The sequence below is a fragment of the Labrus mixtus genome, chromosome 19 (assembly GCF_963584025.1).
Source record: "Labrus mixtus chromosome 19, fLabMix1.1, whole genome shotgun sequence".
Taxonomy (NCBI): domain Eukaryota; kingdom Metazoa; phylum Chordata; class Actinopteri; order Labriformes; family Labridae; genus Labrus; species Labrus mixtus.
The window spans coordinates 8,552,621-8,571,513 of record NC_083630.1 but is presented as its reverse complement, the minus strand read 5'-3'; the positions used below and the strand labels follow the sequence as shown (position 1 = coordinate 8,571,513).

Below are 18,893 nucleotides of genomic sequence, written 5' to 3'. Positions count from 1 at the left end.
TGATGAACTGAAAAGCTGGCTGTGAATCAGGCCTTCACAACCCATACATGTTTTAGACTCCACTAGTGCTCTTTTGGATGAATCAAAAGCAAATCTCTGCAGCCAGATTCCGAATTATGAAGGACAGCCTTTGACAGAAGAGTTTTAAGGACGGGATAGCTGCACATTTGATTCCATTAGTTTCAGAATCCCATGTTCAGCTGTGGCTTAGGGTGTTCACATTTACTGTTAAAAGGTGACTGTAAAATAAATGAAGTAGTAACCCTAATAAAGACTTTTTTAAATGGCAGTCTGTTATTGTATGTTTGTTGTAATTTAACTGTCTAAGGTAACTGACCGGTGTGATTTGATTCCTCTGCGATTAAAACGATTTCTGCATCAATAAACTGTTGTGGGCTAGTTGATATTATCTAATTCAATCCACTTGTATATAGCACATTTGAAAAACATTGAAGTCTGCCAAAGTTCTGCACAGTAAATAAAAAGCTTCTTTCTTTTTTTTTTCTCAATCAAAACAATAACAGAAGCTCACTTCGATGCTAGCGGGGAATCATGGGAGTTCCCTATGCTACTCCCTTCCTCCATTACGACATATCTTCTTCTTCTCTCAGTCAGTATCCACCAATAAAGTCAACTCAGCTACAAAAAGCAACAAAAAACGACTCTTAAGTCTGACAATTGTTTTAATTTATGTCAAACAAAAGAAATCATGAATTATATTAAAATCAATCTTATGTGTGAGCTCTTCTGTATAATTCAAATCAGGGACAGCAGATTTGCTCTGAATCACGTCTGCACGGACACGTGGACTGACAGATGAATGCTGTTCTTATGTTCCTCTTGTGAAAAATTTGTCCTTGGTGGCTTTCTTTTTCCATCTCTGTGGCATTATGGAGAACATGGAGGAGGGTGGAAAAAAAACGAGGTGGCACTGTAGACATCTTGCTTAAAGGATAGTTACATAACAGCAATTTCTTTTTTTTTTTTTGCCCTTTTTTTTATTGCAAGACAAAACAGTTACAAAACAACACTGGAGAGATATTTACAATGAGTACAGGCCAGGAAATAGAATATGTTCATGTTTGACATGTGTTCCAGGCTCATGTTTCACATGTTTAGAGAACAATTGTTAGCAGCAGTTTCTTACGTAAGACAAAAACCTGAAAAGAGACAAACCCAGCAGCATCCTTTTATTTCATTGTCACTGATATTCCATTTTCATTTTTCAAAAGAGTTTAATTAGACAACTGTGTCAATGTTATCCTCACACATGCTTTTTCAAATAGGCAGTTTTTCTTTTTTTTTTTTGGTAGGTAAGATGACTCACTCCTACTCCTCTTGAATCGATGAGAGTCAACAGCATACTGAGATTGTAGTTATCCTTCCTTCAAAACATCCTGATGAGGAGTAAGTTTTATGTTAGCATTAGTGAAGTTTGGAAGTCAACTGTGAAGTTAATCAGAGCAAATAAAACAATATATTAATAAATACACAGTAAATAAGCACTCAAAATGTATAACATACGAATAAGAAGATATACTGTACATCCAGGATTTAACTTAACATTACTTCTAGTCTAAAATATGAAAAATTTAATACAAAGTTTTGTGATCACTGATCTCCATTGTATGAGTTACATGCATAGTTGACTGATCCTACCAACACAAACTTCCTCGTGCTTTTTCTGTAAAGTCTGTTTCAATGTGATAGTGGATGGAAATGTGGATTGAATTTTATTTTACAGATTGTCTTTAACTTTGGTTAAAGTCAATGCCATCACATAGACACCTGACTGCTGATGAAGACATCACAACAATCAGTATGCAATTAGTTCTGACCAATAGGGGGGCAATAATAACTTGAAACACTTTACATTTCAGAGAGGGAAAAGAGAGGAGCCTGGCTGTGATAATCGGTCATGTAGGTCACCGTTTTTTGTGATCATCCCTATGTTTCTTCAAAGCTGAGAGCTCTATAAAATGATAAAAGACAAGACATTAATTTACTTCATTTATTTTTACAAATGTTTGTCTTTAAAGAGGACATATTATAACCCTTTTCTACTTTTTAAAAACAGTCCCCCTGTGGTCTAAATGAAACATCTGTGCTGTGCTTTGGTCGAAATATAACATGAATCAAGCACCAGAGGAGGTTTGTGACCCTGTATAAACCAGCTCTCTCAGAATGCTCCATTTTGGTGTGTGTGTCTCTTTAAATGTAAATGTAAAGTAGAACACTGCGCAAAAGTTTTTATTTAGGCTGGGGGTGGAGTCCATGGGTGGAGATACCAGGGGAGGGGAGGGGATTTTTTTTTACCACAATCCCACTGTGACATCACAAGGAGAGCAAATTTGAAACTGAGCATTTTCTCTGTGTTGTAAGACTTATGCAGACTAAAAACCAAAGGACTGGATGGATTTATTTCACATTTTGTGGGTCGGTAGACACTCAGGTAACACAAATATATGTTGAAAAGCACTGTAAAAGTGGATTATGCATAATATGTCCCCTTTAAAAAAAAAAAAAGGCCCAGAGCCAGCAGAGCAGAAGTCAACATGGACTAAACGGTGTATTTCCTTCCATTACCTTCACACAAAATGCAGCAAAACTTCATGAACCATTTGGTCACTCAAACAACGTAAAGCTCCGTATTCACACTCAAGTTTCACATCCCTGTAATTCGCTTAAATTGGAAGGCATCAGAAAGATTTTTTCTCTGGTGTGCTGTAAGATGAGGAATACATTTGCTTCAAGCAGAGGGCAGGATTTATAAGCCCCGTTACATTTCTGTATATATAGCTCTCTAATACAGACATGTATAGGTGAAATGATATATTATTTGGCATTACTTTAATGCAAGTAACGGAAATACAATAGTTTTGATTCATTCTATAACTGTAACATTTTATAATAATTGACATAGGCTTACTGTTGGCAAGGAAATCTCAGTGTTAGAATTGATTCAGGGTTTTATCGTATCAGTATTTTTGTGATTCTGTGATTTTTGCTTGTGAGATGATCTATTGTGCTGAGCTACAAGTCCATAAAAAGAAATAAATCACCCTGCCAAGCTATATATAAATGGGGCATCTTATAATGGAAGGATTATACCCTAAAGAATCAAATGTGAAGATGTGGTGCTTCAGAAATGTACTGTGGGGTTTTTTAGGTTCATGAAAGCAGAGCAAAAAGCAGGCTGTCAAAATCCGCTTCACTGTGGGATTGAATGCATAGTTGAGCACAAGATGAGCTCCTCTCAGCTTGAGTGTGAGTTTCTGAGAAAACGCTCATGTATTGGCTGTCTCCATTACACCCCCCTTCCACTGACTGTCCAATCGGAGGCAGCAGCAGCTAGCAGAGCTGCCAGTGTGAGGCTGCACACAGAAACAGAGCAGAGCCCTCTCTGCATTAGCCCGCTTCACTGTCCAGGTAGGTCCATTAACACACGCACGCACACACACACACACACACACACACATTCAGGCAACCCAAAGTTTGCAAAGATTTTCCTTTGTGTCAGAGTATCGATCCACACTGCATTATCTGCTTCAGCTGCTTAAATGGATATCATGTCATGTGTTGGCTATTGATGTGGGTGAAGTGATGCTGCGAGCCTGCCACCAGAGCAAAATTATTGGGCTGATAATATGTTGTGTATCGACTAGCTGCAGTAGTCTTAATTTCCGTGTGGGCGTGTGTGTTGGTGTGTATGTGTCTGTGTGATGGTTTTAGAGGGTGTGAATAAGCTGTGAGGTTAATATGTCCTAGAATGGATCGATGCTAACATTCTTTATTAGAAAATATTTCCAGTCTTAACTTGAGGTGCTGATATTTGCTAATACTTTTACAGGTTTATTGACTGAAGCATCTTATCTCATCACTGGTATCTGATCACACAGATAGCATGGATTCATCCAGGTTCAGAGACAGCAGTATGGCTCCGGGGGCAGAGAAATTTTTTTTAAAAAGGGGAAATTGTGGAACAAGCCGTTTGGTGTTAATTTAAGCTCTTGTGTGTGTGTGTGTGTGTGTGTACAAAACAAACCTCCAACAAGTGTTTGTTTATCCCATACATCTAGAAATAAAAAAAATGAAAGACAGAAGGTTACTCCTGAAGAGCAGCATTTGCACCTGCACACAATGTGCAGTGAGGTAAAAGAACCCATTTAAGTTTGATTTGAGGAGGAATTTCAATAAGAAGGTATTAGCGACAATAAAAACAGTACGAGTTTACACAAATCCTCATTTGTCATAGCTGTTCATGTTTTGTCACATTATGTTACCTAAATCTCTTGACATCTGTAAAATGATACATCATCAGTATCTGTTTACATTATAATCTTTGGGGTTGCTGTTTAAATGTCTTGTAGTATTGTCCAATGTCTTAAAAAAACAATCAATTAATTGATTTTATTTATGAATGAATAAATGTGAATGTTAATGATATTCTATACATTTCTTGTAGTAAGAGATTTCTATGAAACAACCAAAGAAAGCAGAGTGTTATTTTACTGCTAGTTTCTTGCATCATGATTTCCATTCTCTGTGTGTTGCTTTCAGGTCAAAGCTCATTGCTTGTTTCATTGAAGAATTGCTCTGTAAACTCCAACAACAAATGACCACTTAACCAGTCAGTCTTTATTAACATTCGCTTCAACCCAAGGGTTTAGTGCATTTGTTGGGAACGATCTGAGGTGGTGGATTAATACAGGTCGGTCTTCTGGTGAGTAATGATGGCTGCTTTAAAGTGTCTTTGGGATTGCATCAAAATGGACTGCCATGTGTGTGCACAACGAAAGTGTGGCACAGTGCAACAGGATCATTTACTGACTGGAACGTAATAGTTTTGGATGACAACGTAAAGGAATGTATTGATATTTATATTTTGTGTAATAACAGCCTCATAGCTACTCGTTTAAGTAATGCTTATTCCTCAATAGACAGTGTCAAAGCATTATGTGCGCAGTTTAGCCTGTGGCTGTCTTGCAAGGTCGACTGCTATGATTGCATGTGAATTCTGAGTGCAGAGATAGATAAAGGCAGCATTTCCAGTGCTCTCATAACCGTGAGATAAAAACTCTGCTACGCGTCAGTACCTGTGTGAAGCTGCTACAGAGACACACACACAAATACAATTCTCACATGTACACATAACATCTGTATCCCTCTGACAGACTTGAATCCCTCAGCGTGAACTTCCAGTGATGTCTCTGTCACATGTGTCTCCTCTGTTGGTGTGTGTGTGTGTGTGTGTGTGTGTGTGTGTGTGTGTGTGTGTGTGTGTGTGTGTGTGTGTGTGCGCTTTAAAGAGAAAGAAACCTTCATCTTTTTACTCACTGATGACTAGTCACTATGTATAAACTTAATATACAAAATATAGAATCAATGAATTCATAGTTTCTGATGGTGGTATATATTTACCACTGCAATATTGCCTCACCAAAATTATATATTATATTATTATTATTATATAGTTATATAGAAATAAGTACTGTTCTGTTTTTGTCTGCCCTAAAATGAACACGATATGGATTATCTTTTATTTTCCTTTTATGTTACTACAGCAAGGAATTCAACAGATAAAAAGGGTGAAGGGCTTGTTTGCCAATCTTCAGCTGCCGCTGCCGTTATATAAACTCCATGCCCCTGACACAAGAGGCACTTCATTCCAATCTTTTTCTTTTCTCCGGGAGCTGAAGCGAACACCTCACATTTCATGAAGATGTAATGGATTTGAATTTGGAGGCTAACAACCTCTTACTTATCTTTGCACGTGTCCACCTTCAAAACTCTATTGTGGTATTGTATGCAGCATTTGGTATATACTGGAACAGATTCATTACTTAAGTTAAAGTGCCCATCATTTTTTTTTTTTTTTTTGTATTCACAGCGGCTTTTGCAGCATAGATGGGAAACACTCTCGATTGGGATTGGAACACAACGTGTGTGTCTGTGATTGGGAAAATGCCGCAGGAAGCATCATCCCCACTCAGTCTCATCTTAATGACAGTTCTGTCAATACTCCAGTGTGTGTGTGTGTGTGTGTGTGTGTGTGTGTGTGTGTGTGTGTGTGTGTGTGTGTGTGTGTGTGTGTGTGTGTGTGTGTGTGTGTGCTTCTGTGTCACTTTAACACTCTCCACACGGAGGGCTGCCAAACTTTGTTTTCACTCAGTTACAACTCAAAAAAATGTGTCAGCATTTGGACAGTATACAGTAGCAGGGTTGTTTGTTTCTCTTTGTTTGTGCCATTTGGATGCCGTTCTTTGGATATGATTTCTGTATGGATGACCTACTCCATGTTGTTGGTAGGTAAGGCTCTGCTCTATGGTGCGTTTAGTAGAGAGACAGAAAAGTTAGGCTCTAACCCCATAAGTGGAATAGCATTGACAATGACATTAAGATCATTTGAACTCTCTTTTAACATATTGGATAATTAAAATAAAAAATGAATACAGAGAGCTGAAATCATTTATCTTTAAGCTGTGTCATTGTTCTGGTTATTGGCAATGTTGGCATAGGCCTGTCTAATGTTTTCTAAATCCGCATAAATCTGCATGGAAATATAATCAGGACACATTTAATGACTTGAGTTGTGTGTTTGGTCAATGGCATGGCTCTACATCACAGAGGGAAAGCCTATTTGTGGGTTTTGACAACATCCAAAACTTGCAAGAAAAACCTTACCATTGTTGGAATCAGTCTTCTGAATAGTTTTGTTTTCAAAAATAAAATCATTACTTAAAAGCTAAACATTAAAGAGAAGGTCTTAAAACTACACATGTACAGTATATGATACACATTTCATTATTTAGCTATGTGCAGTCCTGTGTTGTCTTATTCTCAAATCACCACTGGTTATGCTGAGTTTATATTTAAGAGGATTTATAACCAAAAAATCAGTTTTCTCTATTTTTATCAGCCTGAAGCAAAACAAAAAACATGCAGGGCTACAATCGGAAGCCAATACCATTTTGCACCAGCAGATTTGGTATTTAATAGTGTACTTATTCCGCTGCCAGTTTTATGTGACTCAGCGTCTCGACTATCAGATCGTCTGTAGACTCAAGTTTTTGCTGCTTAATTTTGTGCGCATGTTTTTTTAAATCAACTTTTCAGAGCACTTTCAAGCATCAGACTAGTTTGATTTCAATCACGAGATAGATTTTGAGTATTTATCTTAAAAAATAAGAAAAGGAAGAGAACACAATGTCTTTGGTGATTACACTCCACCATGATGTTTTTAAATATATTCAGATAGATAGGCCTGTAGCAGGATAGTGATGGAGTCTAGACCAGTGGTTTTGGTGGTGAAGGAAGGATGCAGGGTGTGAGGAGGAGGATAGACTTGTGAGAAGTTGGACCTGGACATTGATGAGACGATTGGAGGTGACTGAGGTGAAGGAGAGTCGCAACGATAAACTGAAATGACAACTGACAGTTAAAGAGAGAAAAAAATGTAGAGTTTGGTAGCAGCAGCCGAATGATTGGTCGATAAAGGTTGCGGGTAGATCTGGTTTGTTAACTATTTAAGAGAGTAAACGCCCATTCTCCCACCCATCAGCTGATCACCAGAGCAGCCACATTCGATGGCAGCCCATCATTCATTGTCTTACATTGGGTTGTCCCTTCACCAATCTTAGAACCCATTCACTAACCTTTGAAGACAATATCTGCCTAAAGCCAGAAGGTTTCAGTAAACGACTTCCAGCCAAGACTTCATTTTCAAGTGCTACATTGTTTACAGTCCAATTAGAAACATGAGAAGATACTGTGAAAATTCTACCCTCCAGATATGCCTGAATAGTTAATGCTGCATTTCTTGGTTTGACATGGCATATCCAGGTAACGGGTCAGAAGTTGCCCAAAAAAGGGAAAAAATTAAAGGTGTCAAGTCTGTGCTCAATAGGAGAAGAAAATCATTTTAAAATGTGTTTTTCATTTTTGTTGGTGAATGGAGATCATCATCATCAATCATTTGTCATGCATTCCAGATAGTTTCCAGTTTTACCTGCATAAATCAAAGCCCCCTTATCAATACTTGGTCAACACTACTCAGACTACCAAAAATACTACAAACCAAATGCTGCTATCACTAAGTCTGTATTTCCCAGTTATCCCAGGCACCACCAAATGCAGCACATCAATGTTTTATGCTTTGCTGTACTGTGGGTTTTTTCCCACTTGGTTGATTACATTTATGTTAAGAACATCAACAATATTGCCAAGTGGATGATCCAGCCAACGAAATGCTAGCCTGTAATGAGAGTCTTCCATTTATTCTGTTTTTTTTTGTTTTTTTTTACAGTTTATGGACACACAAATATACTGCCAACATACACAGCAGCATGCAAATACGTTTGGAATTGGCACTTTAATTCCCCTTTGACTACTGCACCCAATCACATTTAACAGTCTGCTGATGAGGTGGTGAGGGGGAGGTGGAGGAGGCGACAGCTGAGTAGTGTCAGGCCTGTTGATGGTTGCCATGGCGCTCAGTCTGTCGTATAGACGTGTCCTTGTACATGTAGGTCCGTGTGAGTACGATACATTTGTGTGTGTAATCCAAAAACAATTACTGGCCAACAAGTCAGTAAGACTCAATGACTCCTTCATCCTATTTCAACTTGTCTGCTTGAGAGTTTTAGAGTTGAATGCAGGTCCTTGACCAGGAACATGTTCACCTTCTGCGGGCTATAATTTTATAATCTACCTTCTCTGGAACTCTCAAGTCCCTTTGGCATCCTCATATGAGTCATAGACCTCAATGCTTTAGAAATATGTTTTTCAGCAGTTTAAATTTGTGATACTATTCCATCCTTATTTCTGTCACAGTGCAGAGCACAAAAGACGAGGTTACAAAAAGGTCCTTGTGAGGCCTGATGACTTGCAGCAAAAAGACAGTAATCATTAACCATTTCAATATTTAAGTCCAACACCCCACAAAAGTCTTATTGACTTACTAACACAACTAAACTCCTCAGAAAAAGTTTGGAAACATTATTTTGGTCAATTATTTTGCCCCTTTAATAATACTAATTGGTGTTGGAAAGCCTGATTAGTCACCTTTACAACGAGGTATAACTTTTAAGGATCTTGTAAGCATTTATATTTTAGTCATTAAAAATTGGTAGTTGTGGATATATAATATATGTATTTATTGTAAATGAATGGATTTTTTTTAGCTTTTAAATTAATATAATACTTTTTTCAGCAACCTGCACTGGACATAAAAATGCTCAAATAGATCTGGAGTTCATGCCTGTCTGTTCACAATTTAAAACCATTATGTCTGCATTTTTCGCCATTACAAATTGGGATAAAATGATGATGAACTAGATTCATCCAGATGATGTTCTGTCATCCAGACCTGCATCATAATTGTTAACAAATGGATTAGATTTGATTTGTATTTCTTTAAAAACAACCCTACTATTACTGTACCGAGATCTTCAAGGAGTGACAGTATTGTAAAATTAACACATTTTTGAATTTCCTGTTTCTCTTGTTTCTCTCCTGTGTAGTGATTCCCTATCAGCCTGACCTAACAGCACGCGACGAGAGCGTCAGCGACAAAATCAGCCGGATTCTATAGTTTCCTATTTGAGTGTCCTAACTCCCCGAGAGCCACGCAGAGCAGCGCGCCGTTTTTACCCCGGTGTAAGAGTCACTACACTGACTCCTTAGAATATGACAGAAAGTAAAGTCATGAAATAGTTAGAAGTAGAGGCATTTTACTTACACTTACAGATATTGTACACTGAAAAAAGCACAATATTCAAAGCTGCCAAGTCGGTTTGTGCCGTGGTTTAAAGCATTGTAACAATAGAGCCGGAACACTAATTCCCGACTCTGGTGGGTCACTACTTAGTCACGTTATTCTGACAACAGCTTGATCAAAAGAATGCGCATACTGTGAATGTCCCAAAGAGAGATGTGGGAAAGAGGAAGGCTAAAGGATTAGAATATTGGTAGAGAGCAAACGGGTACTGGTATTAGATTTTTGGAGTCAGCAGCAATGGGTATCCTTTTAAATACTCCAAGCTTTGGAGTGAAAAGAGCCCACGGGCCCTGGTGAGCTGCTGGCCTCATACTTGGCAGCAGGAGAACATGACATCAGCTACAGGATATGGTGGATTCAAGCAGAAACTTTTCAACACAGGCCAATAAAAAAAAAAACTTCTTTGTGGCATTGATCAAAGATAAGTCCTTATTTAGTATGAATGCACTTTCTCTGTGTTTGATTATTTGCTTCTCTCTTGTATTTGGTGGGGCTACTTGTGCTATTGTATAAACTTGTGTTCAGTCATTTGAAAGTGTTGGTGTGGTATTATATATTTGGTGGTGTCATGCTTTTTATTATTGTTGTCTATTTGTCTTGGTAATTTGTTGGTGTTTGTATTTTCAGCACCTTTACTTTAATATTGCACATATGTTGATGGATAAAATTGATAAAGATGTTGTTTTTTTCTTAATTTGCGTGGGATGTGTGAAATCCTCTTATCTCAAAAAAGGACTGAGAAACCATCATTAGAGCAAAAAGAAAAAAAAACTGTGTCTCAGTGGTAGAGCTGGTTGTCTTTTAACTGGAACATTGAGGGTTTGATCCCCAGCTCCTGCAGCCACATCCTCTGGAAAGACACCTTACCCAAGTTGCTCCTCCTGCTTTGTGAATGTGTATGAATTGGATGAGTTAATACTGATGGACACTTTACAACGCAGCCTCTGTCATCAGCGTGTGAACGTGGTGTGAATTGGTAGGTAGGTGTGACGTGCGGTGTAAAAAGAATAGTCAGAAGACCAGAAAAGTGCTATACAAGCTCAAGTCCATTAAGCAATCAAATTATTGTCATTAGGTGTTGCTGATTAAGTAGCCGGTGATTTTTGAGTGAGGAAAATGTATTTTGTTTTATACAGTCTAATCAACAGACCATTGTGTAAAACTTTTTAAAGTGTGTTATTAAGATTTAAGTTAATAAGTGCAAATCTAATTTTAATGCAGAGCAAACAGGCTTGCCATTTAAACTGGTAAACTGAGGGGGCGAGGAGCAAAACAGATGTTTCCTGCCTATCTTTTCTGGTCAAAAGAAAAACAAACCATTACAGACCAGAATCTAAACATAGGAGGAGGACATACTGACTGCTGTGTTGTTTCAAGCAAGTTTTCTTAAGATACAGTAAGGTCATTTTATGATTTAATTCAGTAAATATCTTACATATTGGACCTTTAAACATAAAATTAGTGTGAACGTTTGGGAAAAAAATGTCTGTATAGCATTTGCATTTTTGCAATATGCAACTTTTGTATAGTTTAAATTTGATTTTTTTTGTTTTCCAGCTCGAATGAATATTTAATGAATGTTGCTTCCATCTATGTAAAATGAGTCAGTCAGACAGTGTGTCTTAAATTATAAACTTCAAGGAATTAACCATATATATGATGTTTCTCACTCCGGCTATTAATTGTGAATGTATTACTGTGAGTATGTGTGTTCATGTGTGAACACAAGGATTGTGGGACACAATCCCATCTTCTAGGGACAATCTGGATGTGTGTGGGAGGCAGACCCATCCCTGCAGTCTTACATAAGAACGGTTATAATGCAATCTCATTCAGCTGCTTTTGATGTGCTTCCTCTCCTTCTGCACATAACCCACTTAGGGAAACATTAGCACTGCACAGCAATGGCAGGCTCAACGACATAGCCTCTCCTCCTCCCCACCACATACCGTCCAGCCTTCACAAGCACACACACACACACACACACACACGCACACACACACACGCACACACACACTACCAGTGTTGTCATAACCAACCCAATTCCTCAAGAGAAGTCATCTGAAAGTGTAACTCTGCTGGGCACAGAACATTTAAGTGCCATCCATGGACAAATCACTGTGCTTATTGCACTTGCAGACTTGTTGATGAGGATTTGCCAAAGTCACATTGGTGTGATAATATTCACAATGTCAAGCTGAGGTGTAACGGAGCTGGTAGAGTGTTCTTGTCTGTTGTGTTGTTGATGATGATGATAATGAAACGGATGAACATGTTAAATCTTTAATTATTCAGACAGTTTGGGGTCTTCCTTAAGTAATCCTGATCTACCAAATCCACAATTAAAATGAACAATCAAGCTATAATGGATTGATGCTTTGATTTATTGTGTTGCTCTGTGTGTCCAGTAATAAAGAAATGTCCGAGATTCTCGCACAGGTTGAGCTCAGATCATGAGATGATTTTATTCATAGGACACTGCCAGTTATTTAGAGCAATGTTACACTTAAGAAAAACTAAAATAATGTACTCATCACAAGGAAAATCAAACAACATTTTACATACAGCAGGAGACTGGGAGAAGTTGGGGGGGGAGGGGGGGTGAAATAAGGCTAACATGAAAATACTGCTATTGACTATCATGCACAAATTACCTCAATTCAGCAATGAGTCGAACAAAGGGACAAACTGACAATTTCCTTTTCTGTCTCTGAAAATTAATGTGCCTTTCATGTATTCCCCTTTTTTTCTCAGAAAGCTACCTTGGTGGAAAGCGAGGCAGATGGAAAAGAACTGAAAGAAGATTGCAGCACAACTGAGAATCACAAGTCCTTCTCCATCACCATGGAAACCACTGAACAATCAGAGCAAGCAATGGACTGTGAAGCGGAGGTCGCTGTGGCTGATTCACCTGAGCAGGGGAAGGATTTTAGTGCAAATGATTACCAAGTTTGTTTAGAGACAGACTCCTCAAACGACCCAGGTGAAAAGGCGATGCTTGACACATTATTGAGTGACCCTCCAAGTGAAACAAGTAAGATGGCTACGCCTGACTGCTCTGAGACGAGTGTTTGCAATGAAATGCTTGATCAAGATCAAAAGGAAGCCCTGATATTGGAACCAGGGCATGAGGAGCTCAACAGAAATGAGTCAATCGCCTCATCTGTGTCTGACACACTCTCCAGTGCTGACAGTGTATATGAGAATGAGGCACATCGTAAGAGAAAGGACACACCAGAACAAGATCCTGAACAAGAACAAGACCAGGAGTCGTATCCTGAGCCAGAGAAGTCTCCTGAACCAGAGCAATATGACGACCTAGAACAACACACTGAACCAGAGCAATATGATGAGCCAGGGCAAAACCTTGAACCAGAGCAATACCCTGAGCCAGAGGAAGACCTTGAGTTAGGGCTCTACCCAGAGCCTGAAAAAGACCTTGAACCTGACCTTTACCATGTGTCAGACCAATACCCTGATCTGGAGTTATACCCTGGGCCTGACCCTGAGGATAATGAGCTTAATCCAGAAGATGATGACTATCAAAATCTGGCAATAGACACAGAGGAAGACCCTGGGGCCCTTGACATCCCATTTGAACCAACCATTACAGAGGAATCAATATTAGAGCAGTGCATTAGAGAAGAGGCCATGTCTGATGTGTCCAATGAGTCCTGCCATGCCCTTGACCCTGAAGAAACAGATGAATGCCTACGAGTTGAGATGGCAGCGTCTTTCTCAGATGGTGAGGCTGATGATAAATGGAGAACAATATTCTCCTCTTCTATAAACAGAGAGGATGATGACTCCTATTTAGACTCTCTGGAGCTTAGTGCTCAGGAGCTATTTGTCCAGAAAGTGGAGGTGACAGACTTCGAAGAGCAAGACAATCCAAACTTTGAAGAGGTCAGCTTTGAGGTTCCTCAAGTAGAAGAAGTTCTTGAACAACCTGAGGATGTCATTTCCTTTCCCACCCCTGCACAAGAGGTTAAATATAACCCTTTGGGCATTCAGAGTTTGTCCAAAATCTCTGAGGATGACGGCGAAAATGGCAAAGATACAAATCAGAACGCCACCAACCACCAACAGCACATCAATTCAGACCTAGAAAAGAAGCAACCTAAAGATTTCTGCGTGATACAGGAGACCAAGAGCGAGAATGTTAGCACAGAACATGTGGATTTCCAGCTGGCTCGTAAACAGTGGCGGGAAATGGAGGAGCAAACCAGAAACAAGATTGTCTTACCTACAACCAAACAGTCCAGCTTCCATGGCAGCCATAGCTTCATGTACACACCTGTCCGCAATATTGAAAGAACACAGAAGAAAGCACATGATCTGGAAAACTTAAATCTGATGGGGGATTATCCTCACACTCAATTTAGCCCTTGCTCAGAGGATTCTGGTCTAGATGATTCCAGTTACAGGTCCCCTTACGATGATCCAGAAACATCAGTTGAAAGGGAGATTCGCATATCAATGGAGCGGGAGGAACACTACAGGAGAGAGAGGGGCTTTTCCAGGATGGGAAAATCGACGGATTGCACTCCATCACGAGGTATCCCCAGATCCATGAGCACTCCACTCACGCCATCATTCATCATCACTTCCTCACCAACTAAGGAACCACTGAAACATGATGTGTCAGCAAACAATGTAATAATTCTGGACCCTGGCAATGATTTAAGCGCCAGCGCCAAGGACAACATGGCAGTTCGGACTGGTGAATGGCGCTCTGAGGACAACGGCTCCAGCGTCATCATACTGGAGACATCCAACCTGATTATTCGCAGTGCCTCGGATTTCTCCCTCAACAAAGCCTTTGAACAGCCCCAGGAAAAAATGTTCCTAAACAATCCCTTTTTCAAGCTGCGCTCAAGAAGCACCTTATCACTGGTGGATGAAGAGATTAAGATGGTCAAGGAGAGGGAAGAAGAGCTCAGGAAAGAGAGGGCTAATCTGTATGGCAAAGACAAGTGCAATGCAGAAAGGGTGCTGTCAGATCAGAAGGACACTTTGACATTTGAAAGTTCAGGTAAGTCAGTATGTCGCATGTCATACAATCAATATTTTGACTTTTTCCCTTTATGTGTGCATGCTAATGTTGTTTTTTTGGTCTCATTAGTTGATGTGCCATTGAAGTGCAAGTCTTCTCCATCATCACCAATGAGAACGGCCTACAGGATGGATCGTTCGGCTTTATCTTGTGATCACAGGGTAAGTTCTAGCTCATTTTCCTTCAAAAAAAAAAACCCTCTAGTCGATAGAGACAATAGTTAATTCAAATAATAAAATATGCTTTATGTTTTGTACTTCACTGAACAAATATTATTCAAAGTATCTATCAATCACTTCATTGTTTGTATTCATCTTTTGGATATTTCCAGACTTAAGTTACATGAAAAGAAGAAAATGTGGCAAAATGTAGCTTGCTACTTGGAAAAGCAATATCGCCGTAAAACTAATTTGCTTATTCCGCCTTCAGTCTAATAACCAGAGAAAGGAGATGGAAAGGAAGGTAGAGGAGGAGGTGGAGGTGGAGGTGGAGGTGGAGGTGGAGGTGGAGGAAGTACTTTGAAAGAAGGTAAACAATCAGCTTTCTTGCTCAGTTTCCAGACGTCTACACCGGAGGAAGACGCAAGAGTGCCATGGCTCTGCGCTGGGAGGCGGGCGAGTTTACCAAAAACAACTGAAGAGGAACTTAACAGTTTGCCATGTACTGTAAAGGCATTGATTTTCAGTGTTATACTCATTCAAGTTAGATGCAGCATTTTAATTGTTTGTTTCATGTTGTGAAATAGCCTAAACTCTTCGCTTCTGTGACGCTTTGGGCAATACTAGCAAGATATTGAGAATGTGTCTGGGAACATTAGTTTGGATTAAGTCCGAGGAAAACTCACAAACAGAATAATTAATTAAATCCACAATGAAATAGACAAGAGTAATTCTTGTTTATTGCCAAAGGATGTGCTGTGTTTACACACCTACAAGGCTCTGACTAGTCCTCATCACTTCTGAGTAATCACTCATAGCAGGAAGGCTGTTGGTGTCAGCTCCTACTAAAACTCAGCTTCTTTGGGTAATGTGCGTTTTTTTTCTCAGCGATTGACAAAGTCAGTGCAAATAAATACTTATTCAAACCACATAATGAATAACAACACTACAATTTAAAACCAGGGCAAGGGGCAACTATATTAAAAGAGCGAGACCTTTTTTCTCTCTACCAAACCGTTGACGTTGGTCAACGGTTTGTGTCATGCAATAATTTTCATCCAGCAAGTGTCTTCTGAAGAACGTGCTCAAAGAATTACCCCAGAAGCACAAAATCTCAACAAAAAAAACTGCCATTTGTAGAAAACTAAATTTTAGTATTATTATTAGCCTCTAAATTCTTGTTTTGCTTTCTTTTCAATGGAAGTAGTGAAGTACAAGGCCTTATCTTAACATTTTCATACAGTACTCAAATGTCATACGTCGACTGAAAAGTTAAAGGTTGCTGTAAGCAGAAAGTTCAGTAAGACACAATTGATCATCGCATGCAGGTTAATCTGTATTGTTGTATCTGTCTAATTCTAATGGTGTTTCCCATGTAGCCTAATGGTCTTAAAGGGGGTTTTAAGGTAATCTGTAAGGTTATGGTTTGATACTACAAAGATGACTTACAAAGATGATCTGCTAGCTGTGATGTTGAAACTCACAGATGGACCAGTATATACATCTTAGTTTATTAGCTTTGTGCTAACACATAATGGAATTTCACATCAAAACTGTTTAACAGAATTAGCATTGCGATCTCAATTCTAATTTAGGAACCTTTCTACATTTGTTAACATGGCTTTCTCGACAAACATTTCCTAAACTCTGTGGAAACAAAATCAAATCTGCTAACTTGTCATGCTAGTTTGTTCTGCTCTAATCCATTGTAAACAGTCTCTGCTCTGATCCTATTACACTGCATACCTCGCTCTTTATGTCTCAATTCATGGGACTATCCCTCTGCTGCCTCCTTTTGGGTGGTGGTAGTTAATTCATGGGTGCAATTTCTCAGCAGCCCAAGAACGCATGTGCAACTTTTAACAAAAGGCCGAATTATGTGACCAATTATTAACTTTAGACACATAGAACGTTTTTAATCTACATTTTTATTGCATATTATACATTTTAATCACCACACAATATTTACCTTGCTGTTTTAAAATGTTTATATGTATTTCGAACACGTTTTTTTTTTAAATTCTTACTCAGTAAAGGTCTGTCACTCTCCTTGGAGGGAGTGCAGGGGTGGTGCCCCCTCAGCCGTCTCTGGTTGTGATTCAGAGAGGAAACGCTGATAGTAGTTAAATATCATCATATGTACCATACAATATAAGCTTCGGCTGGGCATTCAAGTACTTTTTTTTCTATGGGAGGATTTTGGTTTTAATATATTTTGTGTCATGCTGTAAAGAGATTTCTGAAGTTTTATGGGCAAGAAGAATGATATAAGCAACCAATAACTTTTTGACACATATATGACATGTGACTATGGAATTTAAAAAAAAAAATGAACCTGTTCTGTATGTTGAAGAAAATAATTTCCTGACAGTTACCTAGAAGTATTTGCAATACTGAATATATGCTGAGATGCCTCATTGTTAGATACATGTATTGTTGAGTCAACTCTTTGCTAAACTTTTCTCGACGTGATAAATGTAAATCAAATTTCAAAACATATTTTGATGTTATTGTATGTCTTGATAAATCAAATGAAACATTGCTCAATGTATATTTAATGTATTTTCATACAATGCTTTGTCGCTTTAAACTATATTCCAGGTTGAGCTGGATGAAGGAAAATCTGCACAATTAACAAAATGTTTTATATCCATAACTTTCACTTGCAAAATATAGATCACACAGACGTCTCACACAGTAAATGCCAGATTTCAATGACAATAAGTATAAGATGTCCATCCACTGGCTGAAACTTCAGTATGAAGAACTATTTGAGTTGTCTACTCCATCTAACTCCACATATAGGCGAGACAATCCAGAAACCTACTGGTACTGGTGAACAGTGCTATCAAAGTGCTCAAAACTACACTGCAATAATCTAATATCAGTGTTATGGAAATCCCAAAAATTCAAATAGATTTCACAAATTAGAGTATTTTTATACAATAGAACCATAAAGAATTGATAACTAATGCAGAGTATAAGCGCACTCACATCAACGTTTTATTAATGTACAATAAAATCCTGGATTTGTTTTCAAATACCTTATATACCAGTACCTGATTTTACCGTCATGTACTTCTTTTTTTTATGCATCGAGGCATTTTTGCCAGTATTTATTTCAAAGCACTTTTCTTTGTATTTTTTCCACGAGTTTCATGACCACAAAAAAAAGACATTTCCAAAAGGCTCATTTCCAAAAAAGTCTTTGAGTGTTTACATCTACTGATTTTTAAAATGGAACTAATGTTAATCAACTCATGACTCTGAAAAGCAGCTTGTGTTGTAAGAGCTTGATACATTCTTAAGTCGCGGTCAGCTGACCTTAAACAGCGTTCTTAAACTCGTCATGTTTGTATGCTTTATTGTTAAGGTTTTGCTTACAAATCTCAAGGACTGCTTGCTAATGTTCAGACATTCTGTCAAAACCCCCCGTCATGTCTTTTGGGGGGCTTACTGGGCTTTTTACTTTTTATTCCTAATGCAAGTATTGAACAGATAAGTGCGTGCAACAATAAACTATGTATATGAAGACTGTGTCCTAGCTCTGTTTCTTTTCCGTAAATTAATGTGAACGCCTGTGTATCAAAGATGACCTTTGGATAAAAGTTGAACAGAAAATTGCAGAATTTATCAAAATTAAAATGGCACAAATTTAAAAAATGTAAAAAAAAATGCAACCAGATTAAAGAATCAGTGGTTTGTACGGAGCAAACAGCATTGTCTCTTTTTCATTGCTGCTTCCAGTGAATCATTTATTCATAAAGATGTATGAAGAATTAAAAAAAGACAAAACAGCACATGTGATTTTAACTGCAAATGAAATCTTTTCTTCCTCCTCCTCTTGAATGACAGAGGAGTTCATGTTTGGTGACTAAAAGAGTAGAACAGAACGCTGACA

At 38.5% G+C, this 18,893-nt stretch overlaps 1 protein-coding gene across 3 annotated transcripts in view; it reads left to right on the top strand.

Moving 5' to 3' along the window:
* Positions 1 to 18,524, top strand: part of palmdb (palmdelphin b) — a 44,773-nt gene extending 26,249 nt beyond the window's left edge. The window contains exons 1-4 of one of the 3 annotated variants that reach the window (XM_061064332.1): positions 3,150 to 3,429; positions 12,533 to 14,813; positions 14,904 to 14,995; positions 15,264 to 15,371. In XM_061064332.1, the coding sequence (XP_060920315.1) occupies positions 12,623 to 14,813; positions 14,904 to 14,995; positions 15,264 to 15,356 (2,376 nt within the window). In that variant the 5' untranslated portion in view covers positions 3,150 to 3,429; positions 12,533 to 12,622 and the 3' untranslated portion in view covers positions 15,357 to 15,371. The other 2 variants (XM_061064331.1, XM_061064330.1) reach the window with 2 other exon arrangements.
* Positions 18,525 to 18,893: the final 369 nt, after the last annotated feature.